Source organism: Geotrypetes seraphini, chromosome 7 (genome assembly GCF_902459505.1).
Source record: "Geotrypetes seraphini chromosome 7, aGeoSer1.1, whole genome shotgun sequence".
NCBI lineage: Eukaryota > Metazoa > Chordata > Amphibia > Gymnophiona > Dermophiidae > Geotrypetes > Geotrypetes seraphini.
This window is the reverse complement of record NC_047090.1, coordinates 142,991,377-143,014,728: the sequence shown is the minus strand read 5'-3', so window position 1 is coordinate 143,014,728 and position 23,352 is coordinate 142,991,377. Positions and strand designations below refer to the sequence as shown.

Below are 23,352 nucleotides of genomic sequence, written 5' to 3'. Positions count from 1 at the left end.
AGGACGGGGATCGTGGTGGTGATAAAGACCCCAGCGTGTCCTCGAGCTCCGGCATCGGAGGGGGTGAAGTAGCCGGTAGGGAATACTCAAGAAAAGGCTGTTTCCGATGAGGCAAGGCATGCCTGGACGAGTGCCTCGATGAATGCCTCGACTGATGCGAACTGTGTTTGGATATCGGCCTCGAAGAACTAGGCGATTGGATCTTCACTGAGGCCCCCAGGTAGTGGATGGGGCTGGAAGCAGTTGATCGAAGCACAGTTGGATGACTGGGATCACCCCGGGGTACTCGTAGAGACTCGAACCCCTGCATCGGGTGGATCGGCTCCAATGGAGGCACTCGCAAAGGCTCTGCTCCTTGCATCGAGTAGATGGGTTCCAATGGAGGCACTCGCAAAGACTCTACTACTTGCATCGAGTGAATCGGTTCCAATGGAGGCATGGGCAAAGACTCTGCTCCTTGTGATGCATGCACCGATGCCAGACCAGACACTCGCAGAGACTCTGCTTTCTGTAGAGAGTGTGTGTATCGCTGGGGCACTGGAGGCGGCTCGACCTCGCGGGAGGCCTCCCCGTGCCCAGGCTGGATTTGAGAGAGAAGCTTAGGCCCTATGGTGGTGAAGAGCTCAATGAATTGCTTCTCTAACAAGGTCTGGAATGAGGCTGTCAAGGACGGATCCGCATCAGCAATGGGACCGCCTGCACGGGCCTCGCGTTCTTTGGGGGCAGTATGTGAGTGCTTGGGCTTAGAAGCCTTGGGCACTTTTAACACTACCGGTGGAATAGGCTGCTGTGCTACCTGATCTGAAGAGACTAAGGAAGGCATCGCAGCAGGCGCTGGAGTCGGGGCCGGCACGAACGATGCAGGCTTGATGAGACTCGGTGCTGCAGAGGTGGAAGGCTGGGAAGCAGTGGATGAAGTCGAAGGTGAGGGGCCTTTCAATGAAGACTGCTCTGTCGAGGACTCCATGCTGAACAGCGACTCCCACAAGACGCAACGGTGCTTGAAAGCATGTGCGGTGAGTGTAGAGCAAGGCTGGCACGATTTCAGAAGGTGTTCAGGCCCGAGACACTGAACACAGCGTCGATGAGGGTCCGTTAGCGAAATCGCGCGCTGGCATTTGGCACACTTTTAAAAACAGGTGATAGGCCGGGACATAGGCCGGAAAAGCTCCGCCGCAAGATCGAAGCCGCGGGGCTGCGGCCACATGGCCTGCCCGGTTGAACGGATGGAAGAAATTTTTTTTTTTTTTGAAAACAAGAAAGAATGACGAAAATCAGCAATTAAGAGAAAAATAACCCAAAACCGCGGACTTTAGAAAGCACAAGTGAAAACTTCACGCAGAGAGTCGAAGACGGACTTCTCGGCTCCGCGGAAAAGTAAGAACTGAGGAGACGCGCCCCGGTCTGGGCGGGAAGGCACTCGCGCATACGCGGTGCGGGCGACTCGAAACTTCGAGTTTCATCATGCAAAAATGCTTGTGAGGCGTCCGTATCGGGGCTCCGTTGGATCAAGACACCCATTAGTGAGAATACCTGCCTGCTTGTCCTGGGATAATATAAATTTTGTTTCATGCATCTACATGTCGAATATCTGAAAAATCAGACTGGTTGGGAGTCTCTAGGACAGGTTTAAAACCACCGTTTTAGAATATAAATTCATCTCCTGCAGCTTGTCATTATGAAAATGCACCAGTAGCTTGGATTGTATGATATGGCATTTAAGAGGCACCTTGCTAATGGAAAGGAAGCATACAGTTCAATGCATAGGTTATTCCTGAACCACGAAGGAAAATAAAAAATTTTTTCAAGTTTCCTCACAAAACACACAAGAGGTTATAAAAAAAGAGAAAAGAAAAGAAAATCAACCCAATATTCTGATGCAGGTTCACAAGGTAATTCAATGAGTAAAGCCATTCTAAATCTTGTCATGTCACCACTTGTCAATAATCATTTTATGATTACCACAGGGTAAATCTGTAAACCGTCAACTTTTGAGTCATCTATGTTGAAATGCTGTGTCAAGAAACACAATAAAAATTTTATAATGAAATAGAATTGAAAAAAAATCCGCTGATACGTTACCTCTGTCTTCCATAAACTTGTAAAGTTGCTGGAGGAAATTGTCCCTCTCTTCAGGATCAGGCTCCTCTTCAGGCTGAGGGGAACAACAAAAGGTAACAAGCTCTATAAAACACTGAAAGCTAACATCAAAGCATACAATTACAATAATCTGGTGATTAGTCATTCACAATAAAAGAAAATATTTATATACTACTGTGTCTGGTCAAGTATGAACACACGTTTGTGCAGGTAACTCATCTGCAGATAAATGGTTAATATAAAATGGAAACCGTATTTCCTTGATAGCTCTAGTCTTGTCATGTGTCCACCAAACAGTCCGCACCATATGGATATCATAGCATTAATGTGCATGCTATTGTGCATTATTCATTAAATATTTATAATCTTTGAAAACAATATCAGAGTTAATTCACTGCTCATACTATCTTTTTAAAGGTTTTTTTTGGTCTCTCCTCCCATATTCTTGCTATCACCAAGATTAATGGAATTGATGTAAACAGTAGTGCTGCCTGATTCAGGAAAAAATATTTTGATTCGATTCAGCCTACTGAATTGGTTTTTCGATTCAATTCGATTTTCCTGCCCAATTGGGTGTTTTTTCAAACATCCTGGTGGGTATTTTATAGCCTCTTCACCCCCTTTGCCTTCTCCTAACCACACTGGCGCTGTGGTGAAAACAAAATAAACAAACAAAAAAGACTTTTCCTCTCTCTGTTAAATCCTAGCTCACGTTTGTGGTTTAACACCAGCTCTGGCAGGATGCACATTTCAAATCTGACATATTGTAATTACAAAATGGAAAATAAAATTAGGTTTTCTACCTTTTGTTGTCTGGTCATTATTCAAACCTTGTTGGTCCCAGGCTCTGGTTGTCTTCTGATAACTTGCTTGCCAGGGTCTTCTTCTTTCTCCGTTCTAACCATCCATCTGCCATTTCTGTCCTCCCCTTCCCTCCTCCGGAGGTCTGGCATCTTTTTTTTTTTTTCGTCTCCATCCACAGATCCACCTTTTCTTAACTACGCTTTCATCCAGCATCTCTCCCTCCTTCCCCACCACCCCAGGGTCTACCATCTCTCCCTTTCTTTCCCAACTACCCTCCTATCTAGTATTTCTATCCCCCCCTCTCCGCACTATCCTTTGTGTCCAACTTCTCTCCCTTTCTGTTCCTTCCCTCCCTAAATCCCATTGCCCATCATCTTTCTCCCTCTCCTCTATTTTTAGACCCATTATTTCTTCCCCCCCACAGTCCGGCATATGCACATCTCTTTGAACCCCACTTCCCTCCCACTTCTACACCAGGGCCCCCCCTCCCCTAAACTAAACTAAACCTTAGGTTTGTATACCGCATCATCTCTACATTCGCAAAGCTCGACACGGTTAACAGGAGTTAGGGTAGAAAGGAACTCCAGAGGAGGGAAGGATGAAAAGGAAATTTAGAGGACTAGAATAATCAGAGAGGGAAGAAGAGTTACATTTTTGAGAATAACAAGGTTTTCAGATGTTTATGGAAGAGTTGGAGGGAGCTCAGATTCCTAAGAGGGGAGGTAAAGTTGTTCCAGAGCTCAGTGATTCTAAAAGGAAGGGAGGAACCTAGTTTTCCTACAAGGGAGATGCCTTTTAGAGAGGGAAAGGAGAGTTTCAGTTTTTGGGTGGATCTGGTGGAATTGGGGTTAGAGGAATTCCAAGAAAGAGGAATAAAGGGGGAAGGATGCCGTGTAGGATCTTGAAAGTAAGGCAGGCACATTTCAAGTGGACTCTGGAGATTATCGGAAGCCAGTGGAGCTTGGACAAAAGCGGTGAGACGTGGTCGAATTTGCTTTTTGCGAAGATAAGCTTAGCAGCAGCATTCTGAATCCGCTGGAGTCTCTGAAGGTTTTTCTTTGTTAGGCTTAGGTAGATAGAGATACAATAGTCCAGTTTAGAAAGGATGGTGGATTAGACAAGGACGGCAAAGTTTTTTTGATGGAAACAGGTTCTCACTTTCCTCAGCATGTGAAGGCTGAAGAAACATTTTTTTTATTAGGGAGTTGAGGTGATCATTGAAGGAAAGTGTAGAGTCAATGATGACTCCCAGAATTTTACTTGAGTGTTCAAGATGTAGAGTGGGGCCAGAGGACAGAAGGATGGAGGTGGGCAGTTGGTCTGTCTCCCTTGAAGGCCTGACCCCCCTTGAAGGCCTGCCTGTCCTCACTGAAGGCCTATGCCACCATCCCTGGCCTGTCCCTCCCCTTAAAGGCCTGCTCCCCCCTTGAAGGCCTGCACTCCCCCAAGGCCTGTCCCATCCCCTGAAGGCCTGCCCTCCCCGAAGGACTGCCCCCTCTTTGAAGGCCTGCCCCTCACTTAAAGGCCTGTTCACCCCTTGAAGGCCTGCACCCCCCCAAGGCCTGTCCCACCCCCGAAGGACTGCCCTCCCCAGAAAGACTGCGCACCCCCCCCCGGGAAGGCCTCCGTATTCACCCTGGCCTCTCTGAACCGTTTACCTTACAGCTTCAGCCAAAGATTGTGGTTACAGCTCTTTGCACTGCAGTGCTTTGAGCTGTTTCCTCTGCTGCAGTCCCGCCCCTCCTCTGATGTCAAAAGAGGGGCGGGACCGCAGCAGAGGAAACAGCTCAAAGCACTGCAGTGCAAAGAGCTGTAACTGCGATCTTTGGCTGAAGCTGTAAGGTAAACGGTTTGGGGAGGCCAGGGGGAAACATGGAGGCCTTCCCGGGGGGGATGCACAGTCTTTTTTTTTGGGGGGGGCAGTCCTTCGGGGAGGTCAGGAGGGAAGCCGGACGCAGCACTTCCCAACTGACCCTCTCTCCTCGTCCTCTAAAACAGGTGCGGCAGCAGCCAGCAAGAGCAGCACTGCCGCTCCTGCTTTAGGGGGCGAGGGGAGACGGTCCGAATGGGGAAGCTGATTTTTTTTTTAATTTAAATCGATTTGAATCGATTCACCCAAAGTGAATCGGTGAACCGATTTGAATCGTGAATTGGCAGCACTAGTAAACAGTGTGGAAACACAAGCACTTCCAACCTAAGTACGAGAGGGCATTCGGAAAAATTAAGAGGGGACAGCCCTAATCTTAATCCCACTGAGATGTTGTGGGGAGATTTGAAATGGGCTGTACATGTAAGAAACCCCTCAAACATCTCACAGCTGGAAGAATTCTGCATTGAGGAGTGGGCCAAACTTTCCTCAGACCGATGTCAGATACTGGTAGATGGCTACAAGAAGCGTCTCACTGCAGTTATTTCAGCCAAAGGGGATAACACTAGTTATTAGGGTGTATGGTGTCCTAATTATTCCTCAGTGAGAATACACATTTTTGTGGATATCTTTTGTTTCATGAGTAAATCAAGGAAAATTTTTGTTGTTTACCTGCAATTACATCACTTTCTTTTCCAGAGCTAAATAAAGAAAAGATTTGACATCGATATGTGAACATTTCTTAAGAAAGAGCTGAATATTTCATGGGGTGTCCTAATTTTTTCACATGACTATCTATTTATACATTTACATCAGCTAGAGACAAAACTAGCAAGGGGAGGAGCTCAGAATGCAGGAGTCCCTGTAAATGCCTAGCTGTAGCTAGGAAAGAGCACCAACACACAGGTTCAGACTAGGACTTCACCAAGTGTGGCTGCATTCCCCTTCTGTCTATGGAGAACCCATTTTATAGGTAAGCAACTTCGCTTTTGGGTTATTCTTCATGAATCAATTTGTATTTCATCGGATCAATTGGTGCTGGCCATCATTCGGGAAGGGCACAAGTTAGACCTCTTAGCCTGCCTCTGAATTTGTTTCTGGACTCTGGCAGGTCGGCTGGAATAAGAGTCCAGGGTTTGCAATACTTTGCAACATCTCTTAGACATTGGAGCAATGGAACCAGTTCCAAAACACAAATCAGGCTTAGGCGGATACTCCTTATACTTTATTGTTCCACAGTAAGGCTTGGAGGATTGGAGACCCATTCTGGATCTAAAGTCAATGAACCGCTTCTTTAGGATTCCTCATTTCTGCATGAATACAGAGCACACAGTGATAGCTGAAGCATCTTCTGGAGAGTTTTTGGCATCCTTGGATCTCATAGAGGCTTACCTCCATATTTCGATCTCCCGGAGTATCACAGATTTTTGCATTCTCCATGTTCTGCAACAGCATTCCAGTTCACAGCTTTGCCTTTGGTCTTGCAACGGCGCCCCGCACTTTCACCAAGGTGATGGTAGTTGTGGCAGTTTTTCTCCAACGGCAGGGGGTCCAGGTCCAAATCCATCCTTTCTTGGATAACTGGTTGATCCAGGCTCCGTCTCGTCAGGAGTGCGAAAGTGCGGAAGAGACAGTGGTGTCTCTGCTGAAGGCATTGGCAAGCTCAGGAAGAGCCGCTTGATGCCCTTCCACTCCCTGGAGCATCTGAACCTTCTCTTTGACACCCGATAGGGTCATGTGTTTCTTCCAAGGCACACAGAAAGAAACTTCAACAACAGATTGGAGATCTCCTGGACCATCCGGCTCCCACGGTCTAGCATTGTCTGCAGGTTCTGGAGTCAATGGCAGCCTCCTTGAAGGCAGTCCCCTGGGCCAGAGCGCACATGTGCCCTTTACAGGAGCCTCTCCTCTCTCCCTTCAGATGCCACTCCCCTGGATGGTGTCAGCTCGCAGCAGCTTGAGCTGGTAGCTTCAGGGGGAGGCTCTCTGCCAGGGCTGGCTTCTTTGGATTTCCAAGTGGATGACTCTTATGACGGATGCCAGTCTGTTGGGTTGGGGGCTCAATGCGGGGACCATTCCATTCAGGGGCAGTGGACTTCTTGTCCAAAAAGTTGGTTGATCAATTGTCTGGAGCTTCGGGCAATTCGACTGGCACTACTCACTCTCCAGCCCCTTCTGAAAGGAACAGCGGTGTGAGTTTTTCAGACGACGCCACAGCATACATCATCAAGGGGGCATGAGAAACTCTCTCTTGGGCTAGAGACTCGAGTGTAGTTCCGATGGCGGAAGTACATCTTCTGTCTTCCTCGGCTGAAGTCAACAATGTTCAGGCATGAAGTCAACAACGTTCAGGCGGACTTCCTAAGCCGACAGGTCCTGGCCCTGGGAGAATGATCACTCTTGCACAAAGCGTTCCGTTTGATCGTACAGCACTGGATCAGCCCCAGATGGACTTGATGGCTTCAGCAGAGAACTCGAAGGCCAGGTTGATGAAAGCACAGAAACCTAGGGCTGGACGCCTTAGTTCAGACCTGGCCAGCTCACGAGCTCCTGAATGTGTTTCCTCCTTGGCCTCTGGTCAGTAGGGTCTTCTACCTGCTAGTGGCACATCCCGGCCTTGTGCTGCTAGAATCTCTGAATTGGCTTTGCTGCCCGTTGTATGCAGATCTTGTCCATCTTTAGAAGGATAAGACACTTCAGCTTCTTCTTCATTGTTACCTTCTCAGTCGGGGGCCGGTGCCCATGGAGAATTCAGGACGCTTTGGTCTTACAACATGGCTCTTGAGCATTCAGCCTTGATGCAGCGCAGTTATTCAGATGTAGTTATTTTGACTCTTTTGTACTCAAAGAAACACTCTACTATGGCATCTTATGCCTGCAAGACTTTCCAGCAGTGGTATGATTAAGACTAGGTGGAGACGGAGGGCTCCCATTTTGGTGGTTCTAGCTTTTCTTCAGGCAAGCCTAGAGAGGGGTTTAGTGGTGGCCTCCCTTAAAAGTTCCAGTTGCAGGCTTAAGACCAGGTGGAAACTGAGAGGGTTCCCATTTTGGTGGTCCTAGCTTTTCTTCAGGCAAGCCTAGAGATTTAGTGGTAGCCTCCCTTAAAAGTTCCGGTTACAGGCCTTTCGTGCTTTAGAGCATGCAGAGGCGCTAGTTCGCTTACTACTCTTCCAGATGTGACCAGGTTTATAAGAGGGGCACTTTTTTTGCGACCTCTCTTGCATCTTCTTTTCCCTTCGTGGACTCTTTAACATCATTCTTCAAGACCTTGGAGAAGCCCCATTTGAGCCACTGAAGGATGCTGCTCTTCTGGATCTGACGATTAAGACTGTCTTTCTGGTCACCATTGTCTTGACACAGCATATTTCGGAGCTTTAGGCTCGTTCATGCAGAGAGCCCTTTCTCCGTATTAAGGACGCAGGAGTTGTTCTCCGTACTGTACCTTCATTTCTACTGAAGGTGGTTCTGCCTTCCATGTCAACAAGAAGGTTCGTTTGCCTGATTTTCATTCCACAGGCTCGGAACAGAAGTTGGATGACAGGAGAGTCTTGCTTCACTATTTGCAGAGGTGTAATGATTTCATGCTGTCTGATCACCTATTTGTCTTGACTGCTGTGCCTCGCTGTAGTCAGCTGGTATCAGAGCCCTAGTTCACTCAATGGAGTTGAATAGCTATTTCTGTGACTTACATCACACACAGCAAGCAGCCGCTGGTTTCTCTTAAAGCCCACTTGACTAGAAGTGTTGCTGCGTTGTGGGCAGTCTTCTGTGATTCATCCCAATAAAATTTTCAGGGCAGCTACTTGGTCCTCTCTTCATATTTTTACCTGGTTTTATCAAATGGATGTGGCGGCTCGGTCTGATGCCGCTTTTGGGGCCTTGGTTTTGGGGACATGCTCTGCTGTCCTTCCCTAGATGCTGTCATTGCTTTAGTACAACACCTAGAGCATGGAATCCAGAAGGGACATAACAGAATGGAAGATTAAGTTTTTACCTTCAATAATCTTCTGTTAGTCCGTGTAGGATTCCATATGACCAGACCTCTCTGTGCACACTTAGTGGTTTGGAATAACCTGCTTCTTTCTGCCTCGGTTATTCTCCTTACAGGCTTCAACACTTTCCAGCCGGTTGACAGATCCTGTAGACAGTTTCCACTTCTGTGAGTATGTTTATCTGAAGGCTTTCTCAAGTGGGTGCTCGTTGCACACAGCAGGGTAGTTCTACATTGTTCCTCAATGTTTTGCTGGAATGCCTTCGTACCTGTTTATTAAAGGAAAGGGATTTGGACTTATATACCGCCTTTTTGTAGTTATACAACCACACTCAAAGCGGTTTACATACAGGTACTTCAAGCATTTTTCCAATCTGTCCCGATAGGCTCACAATCTATATAATGTACCTGGGGCAGTGGAGGATTAATTTGCCTAGGGTCACAGGGAGCAGCGAGGGGTTTGAACCCACAACCTCAGGGTGCTGAAGCTGTAGCTTTAACCACTGCACCACACTCTCTGCCTTCGGCTCCTCCCACTGCATCCCAAGATGCATTAGTAGGGGGAAGCCCCGTTATTTGCTGCACGCGGACCCTGTGGACAGGAGGGAGTGAGCTTCCCTCCTGCGTTTGATCTTCTGAAGGTACCGGGGAGATATCAGGAGGATGTGGGGAAGGTTGGGGATGTTGGAGGGAGGGGTGTAGGGCTCTGCGGCTTAGCTGATCCTGGCAGGGGGAATCCCTATCAGCTGAGCCGCCAGGAATTCCAAAAACTGGCTCAGCTGATGGGGCCTCCTACTGCCCAGATCAGCTGATGGGAAGCCTACAGTTGTTTTTTTTTTTGGGGGGGGGGGTTTCTCTTTGGGTGGTGGGAGGGGGTTGTGACCATTGGGGGAGTAAAGGGGGGGTCATGTCTTAAATCCTCCAGTGGTCTTCTTGTCAGTTTAGGCACTTTTGTGGAACGTAGACACTACTCAAATAAGTCTAACTGCCGGCATTCCCTCTAGGAAAGTTTTGATTATGGCTCGGGTACATTCAGGTTGAAGCCCGCCCATAACACACCTCCCAACACGTCCCTTTGCTCGTTGGATGCACAGCAGCTTAGAAGTGCTGGTACATGTCCAGAAAGTTGGTTTTGATTATCAGCACTTGGACATCCCTGCTATTAGGACGTCCAAGTGCCGACTTAGGCTGGTCTTTGGACATTTTAAAATTTTGATTATGAGCCCTCTAGCATATGGAATCCTACAGGGACTAACAGAAAGAAGATTATCGAAGATAAAAACCTAATCTTCTATTCTCATGTCCATTACGTCAGCATGCCAAGTCAGTGAATTCCAAGAATTAGAATCTTACTGTCCTTATACTAAAGGCTTTCCTAATCATGTCCCAACTGCGCACACTCAGACGCGGAGGAGTGGACAAGTCCAAAAGAGACTGGTGAACTCAAAATATTTCACAAAATCCTTTATTCCTTCAATACAACATACATTGACTCGACATGTACATGTTTCAGCCCGAATGGCCTGCCTCAGGAGTCTCACATGTCTGTGTAAGAGTGAAAAAAACACATCCAATGACCAATTCAACATCACATGATTCATGCTGCAAAAATGCCACCACTTGCAAACTGCGCACACACCTGAAATTCCCAATGAAAGTGGTTTTAGATTTCTACCTCAATCAGAATATAGTTCCGCCATCTTTCTTCCCTCCTCCGCACCCTCACTAGTGGAATGCCTTCATACTTTAGAGTGCAGAAGAGCACTACTGTTTTACCTTCGAGAAACTGCAGCCATCCATCCTACTAATTCGCTTTTCATCACTTATACCCCAACCAATACTGAATTTCCCATTACTGATTCTTTTTGATATTTGGAGGTGATTTGTTAATAATAAATTATCTTTCTCGACCCAAGTTTCAGCTTTGATACTTACTTGACTATATATTATGTAAATTACGTTGTGTTCAAGGATCACTTACTCAACAGGCATTCTTAACTTTGGTATATTCACTTTTTATAACATGTCTAGATTATGCAAATGCCTTCTTGGTAGGTTTATCTTTTACTGATTTGCAGAAAACTACAAACTCTACAGAATTCTTCCCTAAGGTTATTGGGTGGTATCATCATGTAATACCTTATTTATATTCTATCACTGGCTTCCTACTTATTTTATAGAGTACAGTGTAAGATTCATAAAATCTTGTGCTCAATAGAGATGGTACCATTGAATAAATTAGTTTCTTCTTATGTTTCTTGTAGATCTCTGCGATCTAGTAGCAGACATCTTCTTACTATTCTTTTTTTTATAATTTTATTTTTATTCAAAACTTTTTAACAATAAACAAGTCAACATACTTGCATTAAAGATTTAGAAATAATATCCATCAAGCAATAACTATGCTTAATTCAACATCAAAAACTGAAAATTAATAACTTTTTATTTACCGTATTTTCGCGGATATAACGCGCGCGTTATACGTGATTTTACGTACCGCGCATACCCCTCGCGCGTTATATGCCTGAGCGCGGTATACAAAAGTTTTTAAACATAGTTCCCACCCCGCCCGACGCCCGATTCACCCCCCCAACAGGACCGCTCGCACCCCCACCCCGAACGACCGCTCGCACGTGCTCCCACCCGCACCCGCATCCACGATCGGAGCAAGAGGGAGCCCAAGCCCTCTTGCCCGGCCGACTCCCCGACGTCCGATACATCCCCCCCCCCCGGCAGGACCACTCGCACCCTCCCCCCGAAGGACCGCCGACTCCCCAACAATATCGGGCCAGGAGGGAGCCCAAACCCTCCTGGCCACGGCGACCCCCTAATCCCACCCCGCACTACATTACGGGCAGGAGGGATCCCAGGCCCTCCTGCCCTCGACGCAAACCCCCTCCCCCCAATGACCGCCCCCCCCCAAGAACCTCCGCCCGTCCCCCAGCCGACCCGCGACCCCCCTGGCCGACCCCCACGACACCCCCACCCGCCTTCCCCGTACTTTGTGTAGTTGGGCCAGAAGGGAGCCCAAACCCTCCTGGCCACGGCGACCCCCTAACCCCACCCCGCACTACATTACGGGCAGGAGGGATCCCAGGCCCTCCTGCCCTCGACGCAAACCCCCCTCCCCCCCAGCCGACCCGCGACCCCCCTGGCCGACCCCCCCACCCCCCTTCCCCGTACCTTTGGAAGTTGGCCGGACAGACGGGAGCCAAACCCGCCTGTCCGGCAGGCAGCCAACGAAGGAATGAGGCCGGATTGGCCAATCCGTCCTAAAGCTCCGCCTACTGGTGGGGCCTAAGGCGCGTGGGCCAATCAGAATAGGCCCTGGAGCCTTAGGTCCCACCTGGGGGCGCGGCCTGAGGCACATGGGCCAAACCCGACCATGTGTCTCAGGCCGCGCCCCCAGGTGGGACCTAAGGCTCCAGGGCCTATTCTGATTGGCCCACGCGCCTTAGGCCCCACCAGTAGGCGGAGCTTTAGGACGGATGGGCCAATCCGGCCTCATTCCTTCGTTGGCTGCCTGCCGGACAGGCGGGTTTGGCTCCCGTCTGTCCGGCCAACTTCCAAAGGTACGGGGAAGGGGGGTGGGGGGGTCGGCCAGGGGGGTCGCGGGTCGGCTGGGGGGGAGGGGGGTTTGCGTCGAGGGCAGGAGGGCCTGGGATCCCTCCTGCCCGTAATGTAGTGCGGGGTGGGGTTAGGGGGTCGCCGTGGCCAGGAGGGTTTGGGCTCCCTTCTGGCCCAACTACACAAAGTACGGGGAAGGCGGGTGGGGGTGTCGTGGGGGTCGGCCAGGGGGGTCGCGGGTCGGCTGGGGGACGGGCGGAGGTTCTTGGGGGGGGGGCGGTCGTTGGGGGGAGGGGTTTGCGTCGAAGGCAGGAGGGCCTGGGATCCCTCCTGCCCGTAATGTAGTGCGGGGTGGGGTTAGGGGGTCGCCGTGGCCAGGAGGATTTGGGCTCCTTCCTGGCCCAATATTGTCGGGGAGTCGGCGGTCCTTCGGGGTGGGGGTGCGAGTGGTCCTGCCGAGGGGGGAGAAGAATCGGACGTCGAGGGGGGGCATCAGGCTTTCAGGATGGGGACAGGACTTCAAGGGGGGACAGGCAGATCTTCAAGGGGGACAGGCACGGAGAGGCGGGGCAGTGCACCGAAAGTCAGGGCGGGTGAACGGTGAGTCGGGGCAACCAGAGGAGAGTCGGGGAGGGCGAAAGGAGAGTCGGGGTGGCCAGAGGAGAGTCGGGGAGAGCGAAAGGAGAGTCGGGGTGGCCAGAGGAGAGTCGGGCAGCATGCGCGTTATATTCCTGAGCGCGGTATAGAAAAGTTTTTGTACATATCATCGTGATTTCTGCGCGCTATACCCCTGTGCGCGTTTTACAATGGTGCGCGTTATATCCGCGAAAATACGGTAGTTCACAATTTGGATCCAAGAAAAAGGAAAATTAACAATTAAAAAAACCAAATATGACAAAAACAATCTTTTAGATGGGATCGGAGACATAGTTGACCTTCAGACAGCCAGTCGTTACACTGTGGGTGGTACAATAGAACCAATAATGACTTCTCCCCCCTCTGTAGCTTTAACAAATTCAAATAACTGTCTTGGCTCGGCTTAAAAAATAAGAAATTTCTTGCTTCTAAAGAAATACAGCATTTTGCAGGAAATTTTAAAACAAATGAAGCGCCTAGGGCCATTCTTGCTATTCTTGAACTTATGTCTGCATGTTTAATGAATACACGCAATAAATCATTTTTTTCTCCAAGCACTGCTGCTTTGGAATGCACTACCTGTACATTTACAGGTTGAACATTCCATAATTCATTTTCATACAACGCTGATGGGAATAAATACATTTTTTCTAGTTCATTAAATTTATGATTGTATAGTCTGCAATCCCCCGGTCAGATAACATTACTATCCTTTATACCAGGGGTGCCCAAAAGGTCGAGAGCGATCGACCAGTAGATCATGAAGGCAACGTGAGTCAATCGCGGAGCCCATCCTGGGCTCCATGATAGATTTGCATTGCCTTCGCATTCTCCCTGCTCCCTGATGTTGTAAACAAGACAGCAAAAGGGTCCAGATCCTCATCCAGGCCGACACGCTCCTCTGACCACCAATCCTCATCCCAAGCCACCCTCAGGCACTTGGACAAGGGAGGAGGAAGAGGGGACGCCAAAGGAGAAGAGGGAGGCAATGCCACAGGAGGGTGCGGAGGAAACCCCTCCCCCCCCCGAAACCCCCCTGGGTGCATGTAGGACCCCCAGCCACCTGAAAATAGGCTCTGCACAATGCAAAAATTAAATCAGGGGAAAAACCCCTGGGGGTCCCAAGGGACTCCCTGCCACAGCAGAGGACCCAGCTGAAACCTGTTTTTCCAATATAGGGGAAAGGTCACCTGAGGTTGCAGACAAAATGGAGGGGCCAGACTGAGAAAATGGCGAAGTTCCCGCCCAAACAACCCCTCCAGGGCCTTTAGCGGCTTGGAAGCCTGAACTGTTCCAGCCGCTAAAGCAGGCAAGCCAACATCAGCTGTTAAAAAATCAGCTGAGACGGAGTCCTGAGCCTAACCGTCAGAAAGGGAATCCTTTTTACCCTTACTGTCAGTGGCTGAGGAAAACCCTCCGTGGGCGGTGGAAAAAGACCGGGCTTCCCCACTGCTTCCAGCCGACTCACGAGGCACTAGCGACGGGGAGCTGTGGACAACTGCAGCTGCTGCCGATGGAGCTCCACTACCGCATCGGCCTATACACCGCTTGCACAGGCCGGCCGCGAGTGCCTCGCGTCTGGAGCACAATGAGCACTTTTTCCCCTGCGAAGTGCTCATTGCTCCATACGCGACCTAGCTAAAACAAAAGTGCTGGTTATCAAAAAAATACAGTAAAATACAGCAAAGTTAAAGGGAAAGCAACCCATCAGACCGGCACTACCTCAGGATATTTTTTTTTTTTAACAGAAGACTCCACTGGCTCTCAAAGCAATATGCCTTGCTTGAATTAGGGGCAAGGCTTACTGCTGAGGCTCCTCTAAAAAAAAGTGGGGAGGTGGAGGAAATGGGGGTTGGGACCCAGCACGAGACCCACTGGGTTTGACACCCCCAAGGTCAGATGGACCCCCAAACAGGGCCCACCCAAGCTCAATCCGGCCAAAAACGGTGACTAGAATCCCTAAACAAATTTCAACAGCCCTACCAAGGGAAATGGGTACAGCTCACTCATACCTGCTGGAGACTGAAAGAAGACTGATAGGAATAAGGGAAGGTATCTCTTATGTACTATTCCACAGTTTTGTTTCAGTCTCCACCTGCTGGTCATGATGAGATATATACCCGCTTGTAAGATTTCCTATACCGGTCTGGAGAGAGCTATAGAATGGATAATTTACCAACCTGTAGAATTCAGACCCCTATTTTATTTATTTAAAACATTTGCAGCCCGCATATCAAACATATATGTGAATAACACTATTACATACATAATAAAACTAGACAAGACTTAGACAGATCAAAATAAAACATCACCATACAATATACAATTCAAAAACATCTGCAAATAGACAAAATAATAGCAAAACTAAAAAATACCCAAATCTGAAAATACCAGTCGAAAAAAGTGGGCTTTCAAACTTTTTTGAAAGGCCAAAAACTGGCAATCCTAACTGACAGGGCCTCTCTAAACCGCTGCATACGCCTTTCAGCGCTATAGAAATAATAAATAGTAGTTATAATAGGCCCCAAGCATGTCCCTATGTTTGTGTATGCCTTAATCAAGCTCTGGAAATATATTCAAGGTAGATGAAATACTTCCCTCTCCAAATGGGTTCACAATTTAAATTGTACCCAAGGACACAAACATATTTCACAAGTCTGGACAGATGAATATATACCAGTGTATAGTGTGCCTCCTGAGATTCCAAGTGTGCTGCGGGACACTGAGGAGGAAGAGAGGTGCCTGTCAGTTGACTTCCCTATGCAGTACAGCACCAGCGCTGCCCAATTCACTGAAGGCCTGCATGTTTCCCCCTTCTCTCTAGAGTCCTCCAGCTTCCTCGTCTCACCTTTAAAGCTAATTACAGCAGCCTGCAGAGGATCACCGGTAGGTAAAATTATTTTATTTTCAATATAGTGATTGAAATGTGTCAGTTTTGAGAATTTATATCTGCTGTATATATTGTGTGTATATGAAAAATTAATAGCAAGAATTGCATTACAATTAGTAAAGAGGATGGGATCTGGGGCAGAGCTTGAGCAGGGCTGGGGAGGTCTGTGGTTGGGGTACTCAGTTGATATTTGTTACACTTAGGGCAGGGGTGTCAAAGTCGTTCCTCGAGGGCCGCAATCCAGTCGGGTTTTCAGGATTTCCCCAATGAATATGCAAGAGATCTATTAGCATACAATGAAAGCAGTACATGCAAATAGATCTCATGCATATTCATTGGGGAAATCCTGAAAACCCGACTGGATTGCGGTCCTCGAGGAGGGACTTTGACATCCCTAACTTAGCTTGAAGTAGTTGAGAAACACAGCTGTAGACAATCAGCTGGCGCCAGTGCCTCTCCTTCTCTCCAGCCCTCTTCCCTGTTGGCAACCCTTACTGGCGTCTCAGGACCTATCTGGAGGGCCTCTGGACATGCGTGGATGTCGACATGATGTCACGTATATGCGTGATGTCATCACGACGACGTCCGCCTCAAGCTGTGCCACTACCTTTAGTGTGCCCCAGCTCGAGAAAGTTTGAGAGACACTGATATACATAATATACAGTAAAACCTTGGATTGCAAATAACTTGGTATGCAAGTGTTTTGCAAGACAAGCAAAACATTTTATTAAATTTTAACTTGATATACAAGCAAAGTCTTGCAATACAAGTACATACAGTATATATACATCACATCATCACAACTGAGCCGATGGTTCTTCTCTCTCTCTGACACTGCAGGAGTGTAGTGACTGTTCTAAACAAGAAAGGTCTTGCAATACGAGTACATACATTATTTTGTGTTAAAGTTTTGGGGTTGTGGAATTTCCATTATTTCTTATGGGGAAATTCGCTTTGATATGAGTGTTTTGGATTACAAGCATGTTTTCAGAACGGATTATGCTTGCAAACCAAGGTTTTACTGTAAAACTAAATTTCAGGAAACCATGAGAGCAAACCACTGATTTTTAAACAGAAGTATACTGATCTTAACAGTTTTTCAGAAACGTGATTGAAAAAATAGTAGACGTTGATCATCTTAAGAGCATGATTTGATATTCTGACAACTTGTCATTCACATCCCCCAATATTTTTTCCCAACTGCTCAGAAAAATGATTGATAAAACATGCTGAGATCAGTAATCTGGTTATATGAAACAGTCCAAGAGTCTGTCACTGTTGCTACAGCAAATCAGATGACACAGACTGCTGGAATGTCATAGTAATGAGTACCAAAATGAAAAATGTGCTTTTTAGTCTTCCTATAAGACAACACACATTTATTTAAATAAAACAGCGCCCTGAAAAAAAAATACAACCAACTATAAATTCACAAAACTGCTGCCAAAATATATTGGGGAAACAATCATATTTCAAAGGATTAAACTAAACTTAAAATCACCTAGTTTAAAACTGGAGAAATCTGGCATTGTTTGCCGAGTGCTGAATTGTCAGGCTCACTGAACATTTGGTCACACTTTAGGGTAAAGTACAATTAGGCTTACAAAGACTAGCCCAAAGGATGGAACAGAAATACACGTGTGTTTAAGACATATGCTTACAAGAACCTCATTAATATAAGCTAATTTATTTCTAACCAGACCAGAAATTCTGCTGTTTAGATATAGGTGTCTTTTTCAGTAGAAATTGCAGCTGCCCAAGATTTAGCTGCAAATCATTCTGCCCATACTTTTCTCTTTATACAGAAAATCCGAAGCAAGGCAGGAGGTGCTGGGTAGAAAACAAACTAAAACAGTCAATAGCCCCCTGTGGTTGGTTTCTCAAAACTACCTTCTTTCCCGCCAAGGACTCCTGCTTGAATTGTGAAAGAAAACCCAGTTAATATCACCCGGACTGAAAGAACTTTCAAATTATAACATCTGCTTGCGTTAAAGCATAAAATCTGTGAACAAATAAGGATTGCATTGTAAATGCAAGTAAACTGTTGAGCAAAAAGTAGTGACACAAAATTCATCATGTAATTTGTGTGTCAAACTCAAACTAAGCTACTTTTTGCCAAAACAGTGTTGGGAAGTTTCTAGGTTTTCTTTTCTCTTGCTGAGATTTTTTAGTAAAGGCTTGCTTGTAAGCTACTTCTAGTTCAGCTCCAAGACAAAGTCTGCAGGGCACAATCAACTTAATCTTCCTTTTCCTGCATCTGTATTGGCATTCTGTGCAGTACAAAGCAGGGCAGTGGGTTTGCAGTGCTCAGGAGAATAAAAGAGGCCATGAATAACTAGGAAATGCTACCAATGCATAGACCTTTAACACCATTCTGGAACAGGATCTGTATTACATATGTAGTGATAAATTCAGTGTTCCTTTATTTTTGCATACTTCTTGCTTCCCCCTGCTATAAAACAGCAGCATCTAAAAGGGAAAGATGTATTTCTAATATGTGATTATCCAAAATTATAACTCAGTTGTAATCATAGAATTACACATCTTGAAAAGAAAATTAATATAAAATGAATCCTGGTCACTGTTTCTCATTCTGAAGAATGAGCCTACACTCCTTTCTAAGCTTAACTATCAGTCACAATACTAAAAGACATTCTATCATACTCCTTTGAAATAAGAGTCTGGGTCAGGCTCTCATTGAGAGCAGCTACGGGTACAGTGGAGGCTCAATCAAGCATCTATGTTTACTTACATCTCACCTAGAACTATAGTGATGGTTGAGAAATTAATTTTTTAAATAAATAACACTGTGTAGATATGTGCTCTCTCTTCGAACAGGCTCACTAGGCTTGTGCTGCATGTCAGAGAGAGACCATAGCAAACTTAAAGGGGCAGAAAGATAGGAGAAAGTACACATGCAGTGGCCTGTTTACACATGCTAAGCTTCAGTCTGGAAGAAATGAACTATACCGTAGTTAAACTTGGAATATATTATATGCACTCTATGTCCAATAAATGTGCACATTTTCCTATAACTCCCACGCCACAGTCAATCCATTTGTAATGGCCAACTATTTGGACAGTATTGCTTAAACATTAACATAAAGACAACTTTGCTTCCATTAAACATAATTTTCTTTTAAAATATTTTTGCTTGTATCTAGAAAACAATGGGCTTGCTAGTGTTTCTTGCTGCTGTAATTAATCTCTTAGATGTTTTGCCTCATGTACTTAGGCCCAATGATTCCGGAATTAGATTGCTAGCTTGTCAAATGAAATGCAATATTTTGAGGGGGAAAAAGATGTTTTGTTTAGCCTTTACATTCAAACTGGACAGTGTTTCAGGTGCCATGCATGATAAAACAAGGGCAACCACCCCCCACCCCCAGATAGCACAATAATTTGTGTTTTTCATTTGCTGTTAGGATTCATTTCAAACAGAATGGGAACAGAATACCTTAACAGGCAACAGTTCACACCCTATAAAAAGGCAGCTTGTTTAGTCCTGATTACTGTAAGAAAGCACACTATCCACACAATGAATTTAAGAAATCTCAGCATCTTTTCCAATCACCTTCATTTAATAAAATAAAATTTAAAAACCCATATCATTTCCTAAAAGCTGAACGCTTATCTTAAACAAGAGAAGTAAGTTCTAGATTTGAGCTAGTATTCAAAAATGTTATTGTATTGGTATTTGTATGAAAACGATCAATCATATGTCGCATTAAAAGGAGCAGAACTGAGGCATTCTAAAAGACATCCACAACCTTAGCAACGTGAACATTGACACTGCAGATTAAACATATCTAATGCCTACCTGTATGCCGCATTCCTTCCATATTCAAGTCTCATATCTCCTTTCTCCCTGTCTATGTGAATTTCAGTCAGACTTGCTGAGATCTGCTTTCTTCCTCAGTGTAAGGCATCTGCACACTTACTGCATTACTAGCATTCTCTCCCAAATGTTAAAAAAAACCCAGACATTACATGAAAGCATAAGAAAACGACAGCCCATCTGAAAGCATCTGGCAAACCTCAGCTGGCAGCCTGCCAAGCCTCTGCTAAGCCTTCCTGTCCCCTTTGAGCATGCTCAATTCAAACCAACAGCAGGTTACCGTGGCAACACTCTAGGCAGCCCCCAAGTAGGAACAACCATTCTGTTTCCAATGTGTCCAAACCACACTCAGTACTGCAGGGAACACAGCAGTAGCAGCTTGGCTTTTCAAATACAAAGCTAGCTTGCACATACAATATACAGTATAACATATATTTTATGGACCACTTGTGTGCAGAGTATAAGAGTACCAGTATGTCATATTACAGCCATGAATTAAAAAAACAGAATGCACATAGCGATTCAACTAAAACCAAAGCCATAAAATAAAAGCTCATACACAACCTATTCTAGGAAATGAAGTTTTAAGAATAAAAATCCATCAAAGAGTAAAATATTTGAAAGTCCCACAGCCTAATACAAGGATTTCAAAAGCAGCAGTGCACTTGTCCATAGGGTATGGGACATGGACAGCCAAAAATCTTTTCCAGATCTTAAAAAATTAAGTCTGTCTTCTTATCTCCTATGAAATTGAAAGTACATGAGAAATACTAGAAAATTACATCTACATTGAGCTTTCCTCCCCATACCCATTGAACATTTAAGGGCAGTCCAGTTCATGAAGGCCTCAGTCAGAAAGATATAACACACAATCAAACAAATCTTCTTTGCAGGGCCAGCCTAAGGGTATCTGAGGTCCTAGGCCAGGGGTCGGAAACCTTTTTACAGCAAAGAGCCAATCTATCCAAAATGTTTGACCCAAGATTTAGAAAGAGCCACAAGATGTAGCTTCTCTCCCTTCCGACCCTTCACAGGTCTCTGCACCCCTCATCCCTCCCTCCCCATAACCAAGGTTTCCTCCCCTCTACAGGCCTCAACCTATCAATCTCCCTTCCAACCACATAATTTTGCCCCCCCACCCCCCAGGCCTACTAAGGTGGTCCAGCGGGGGTCTTCATTACAGGAGCACAGCCCTCTTGCTCATGACTCCTCACAGCTGCCTTGACTTCTCGCAGCACTACAGGAAATGCCATGAGAAGCTGTGAGAGGTCGCAGAAGCTATTTTAGAAGGCAGCAATGAGGAAGCAGGAGAGAGAGGGCTGTACTCCTGCTATGAAGACCCCCGCTGGACCACCAAGTACCTTGCAAGGCCTGGGGGGGAGATCATGGGGTTGAGGAGATTAAAGGGGCGGGATCTGGAGACTACAGCCATATGCAAGAGTCGCATGTGGCTTGCAAGCTGCAGGTTACTGACCCCTGCCCTAGGCAAAACTTTAGCTATGCACCCCTTTACCCCACAATGACCAGAAGGCCCTTAGCTTCAAATCTGTTAATCTGTCTCCTGGGCCACTTTGATAGCAGCTATGCTTCTCTTGGAGCCAGTCAAGCTTAAGGGTCCAGAAAGCAAAGTTAAGAACATATGAACATAAGAACTGTCATACTTGGACAGATCGAAGGTCCTTCATCCTGTTTCCAACAGTGACCAACCTGGGTCCCAAGTACCTAGCTAGATCCCAAATAATAAAACAAATTTTATGCTACTTATTTTAGGAATAAGCAGTGGATTTCCCCCACTCATCTCAATAATGGCCTCTGGACTTCTTTTAGAAAATTAGCCAAACCTTTTTTAAACCTCGCTCAGCTAACTGATTTCACCATATTCTTTATCAATAAATTCCAGAGTTTAATTACATGTTGTGTAAAGAAATATTATCTCCAGTTTGTTTTAAATCTTCTACTTAGTAGCTTCATCGCATGTCCCCTAGTCCTAGTAATTTTGGAAAGAGTGAACGAGTGATTCACATCTACTCTTTCTACTCCACTCAGTATTTTATAAATCTCTTTCATATCACCCCTGAGCCATCTCTTCTCCAAACTGAAGAGCCCTAGCTGCGTTAGCCTTTCCTCATAGGGAAGTTGTCCCATCCTATTTATCATTTTTGTTTCCCTTCTCTGTACCTTTTCTAATTCCGCTATATCTTTTTTGAGATTCAGCAACCAGAATTGCACACAGTATTTGAGGTGCGGCCATATCATAGAGCGATACAAGGGCATTATAACATTTTCATCTTTGTTTGCCATTCATTTCTTGATAATTCCTCACATTTATATTTGCTTTCTTAGCCACCACCACACTGAGCCAAGGATTTAATGTGTCTTCAACAATGACATCTAGTTCCTTTTCCTAACATAGAACCCTAACATAGACTCCTAACAAAGAACCCTGCATCATGTAGCTATAGTTCAGATTCCTCTTTCTCACATGCATCACTTAAAGTTACTTAACTGTAACAGATATTCTCAGAAGACTGCAGGCTGGTATTCTCACATGTACCTAGATGATATCGTCCACAGTCCAGTGTGTACTGAATCTTTTAAGAGTTTAAGGCAATGTTCCCTCTGCACATGCACAGGTGCCTTCCAATCCAATCTGCAGTCCTTTTTCTAAGATTTGGGATTATCACTATATATAAAATTCCGTGTTAAGGGCAATGTAAATTTGCAGTAAAGACTCCCAAGGAAGATTCAAAATGGGGTACCTCGAGCCACATTTGGATTAGTCTGCTGAAGATCATTATCCTTGTTCACAGTAACATACAGGGTGAGGCAAAAGTAGGCTTATAGTATTTATTTCTTTTTATTGTACAGGTACTGAATAAATATAAAACTGTAAACTACTGAACAATAATCAAGTAAAAGTGGCGGCCAAAAAAGTAAATAGGATGCTAGGAATTACTAAAAAAGGGATGGTTAACAAGATTAAGAATGTTATAATGCCCTGTATTGCTCCATAATGCGACCTCATCTGGAGTACTGTGTTCAATTCTGGTCTCCTTATCTCAAGAAAGATATAGTGGCACTAGAAAAGGTTCAAAGAAGAGCGACCAAGATGATAAAGGGGATGGAACTCCTCTCGTATGAAGAAAGACTCAGCTTGGAAAAGAGACAGATGAGAGGATATATGATTGAAGTCTACAAAATCCTGAGTTTCAAGTTTCAAGTTTATTCAAATTATTTGATTAAACGCTTTTCCAAATTACAAAGCGTTGTACAAAAGATAAAAATGAGATTTTAAAGAAATCACTTATACATAATATATTAATTAGACCAACAGGGGTAACTGCTTTTAAAAGACCACGGGAAACAATAGGAAAGAGGGGAGGAAATACATTTTTGAAGAAAAAGTACATAAAAGGGAAGTACATTAAGAGGGTAGGAGGAAGAAGATTAGTGGTAGAAGTGGGATCATTGGAAATCTTGTTTTAGAGATGGTAGAAATCATAAAGTATTACCTCTTGAATGAACTTTGTTTTTTCAGTTAAAGGCTTCTTTAAAAAGAAGGCACTTTAAGCTACTCTTAAATTTCTGCAAATCTTGTTCGAGTCTTATGTATAAAGGAAGAGAATTCCAAATCATTGGAGCTGTTACAGAAAAAATAG

At 45.5% G+C, this 23,352-nt stretch overlaps 1 protein-coding gene across 4 annotated transcripts in view; it reads right to left on the bottom strand.

Moving 5' to 3' along the window:
* Positions 1–23,352, bottom strand: part of ARID4A (AT-rich interaction domain 4A) — a 236,072-nt gene that overhangs the window by 121,536 nt on the left and 91,184 nt on the right. For all 4 annotated transcript variants that reach the window (XM_033952272.1, XM_033952273.1, XM_033952274.1 and 1 more), the window contains exon 12: positions 2,083–2,155. In XM_033952272.1, coding sequence (XP_033808163.1) covers positions 2,083–2,155 — 73 coding nt within the window. The remainder of the gene's footprint in view (positions 1–2,082; positions 2,156–23,352) is intronic.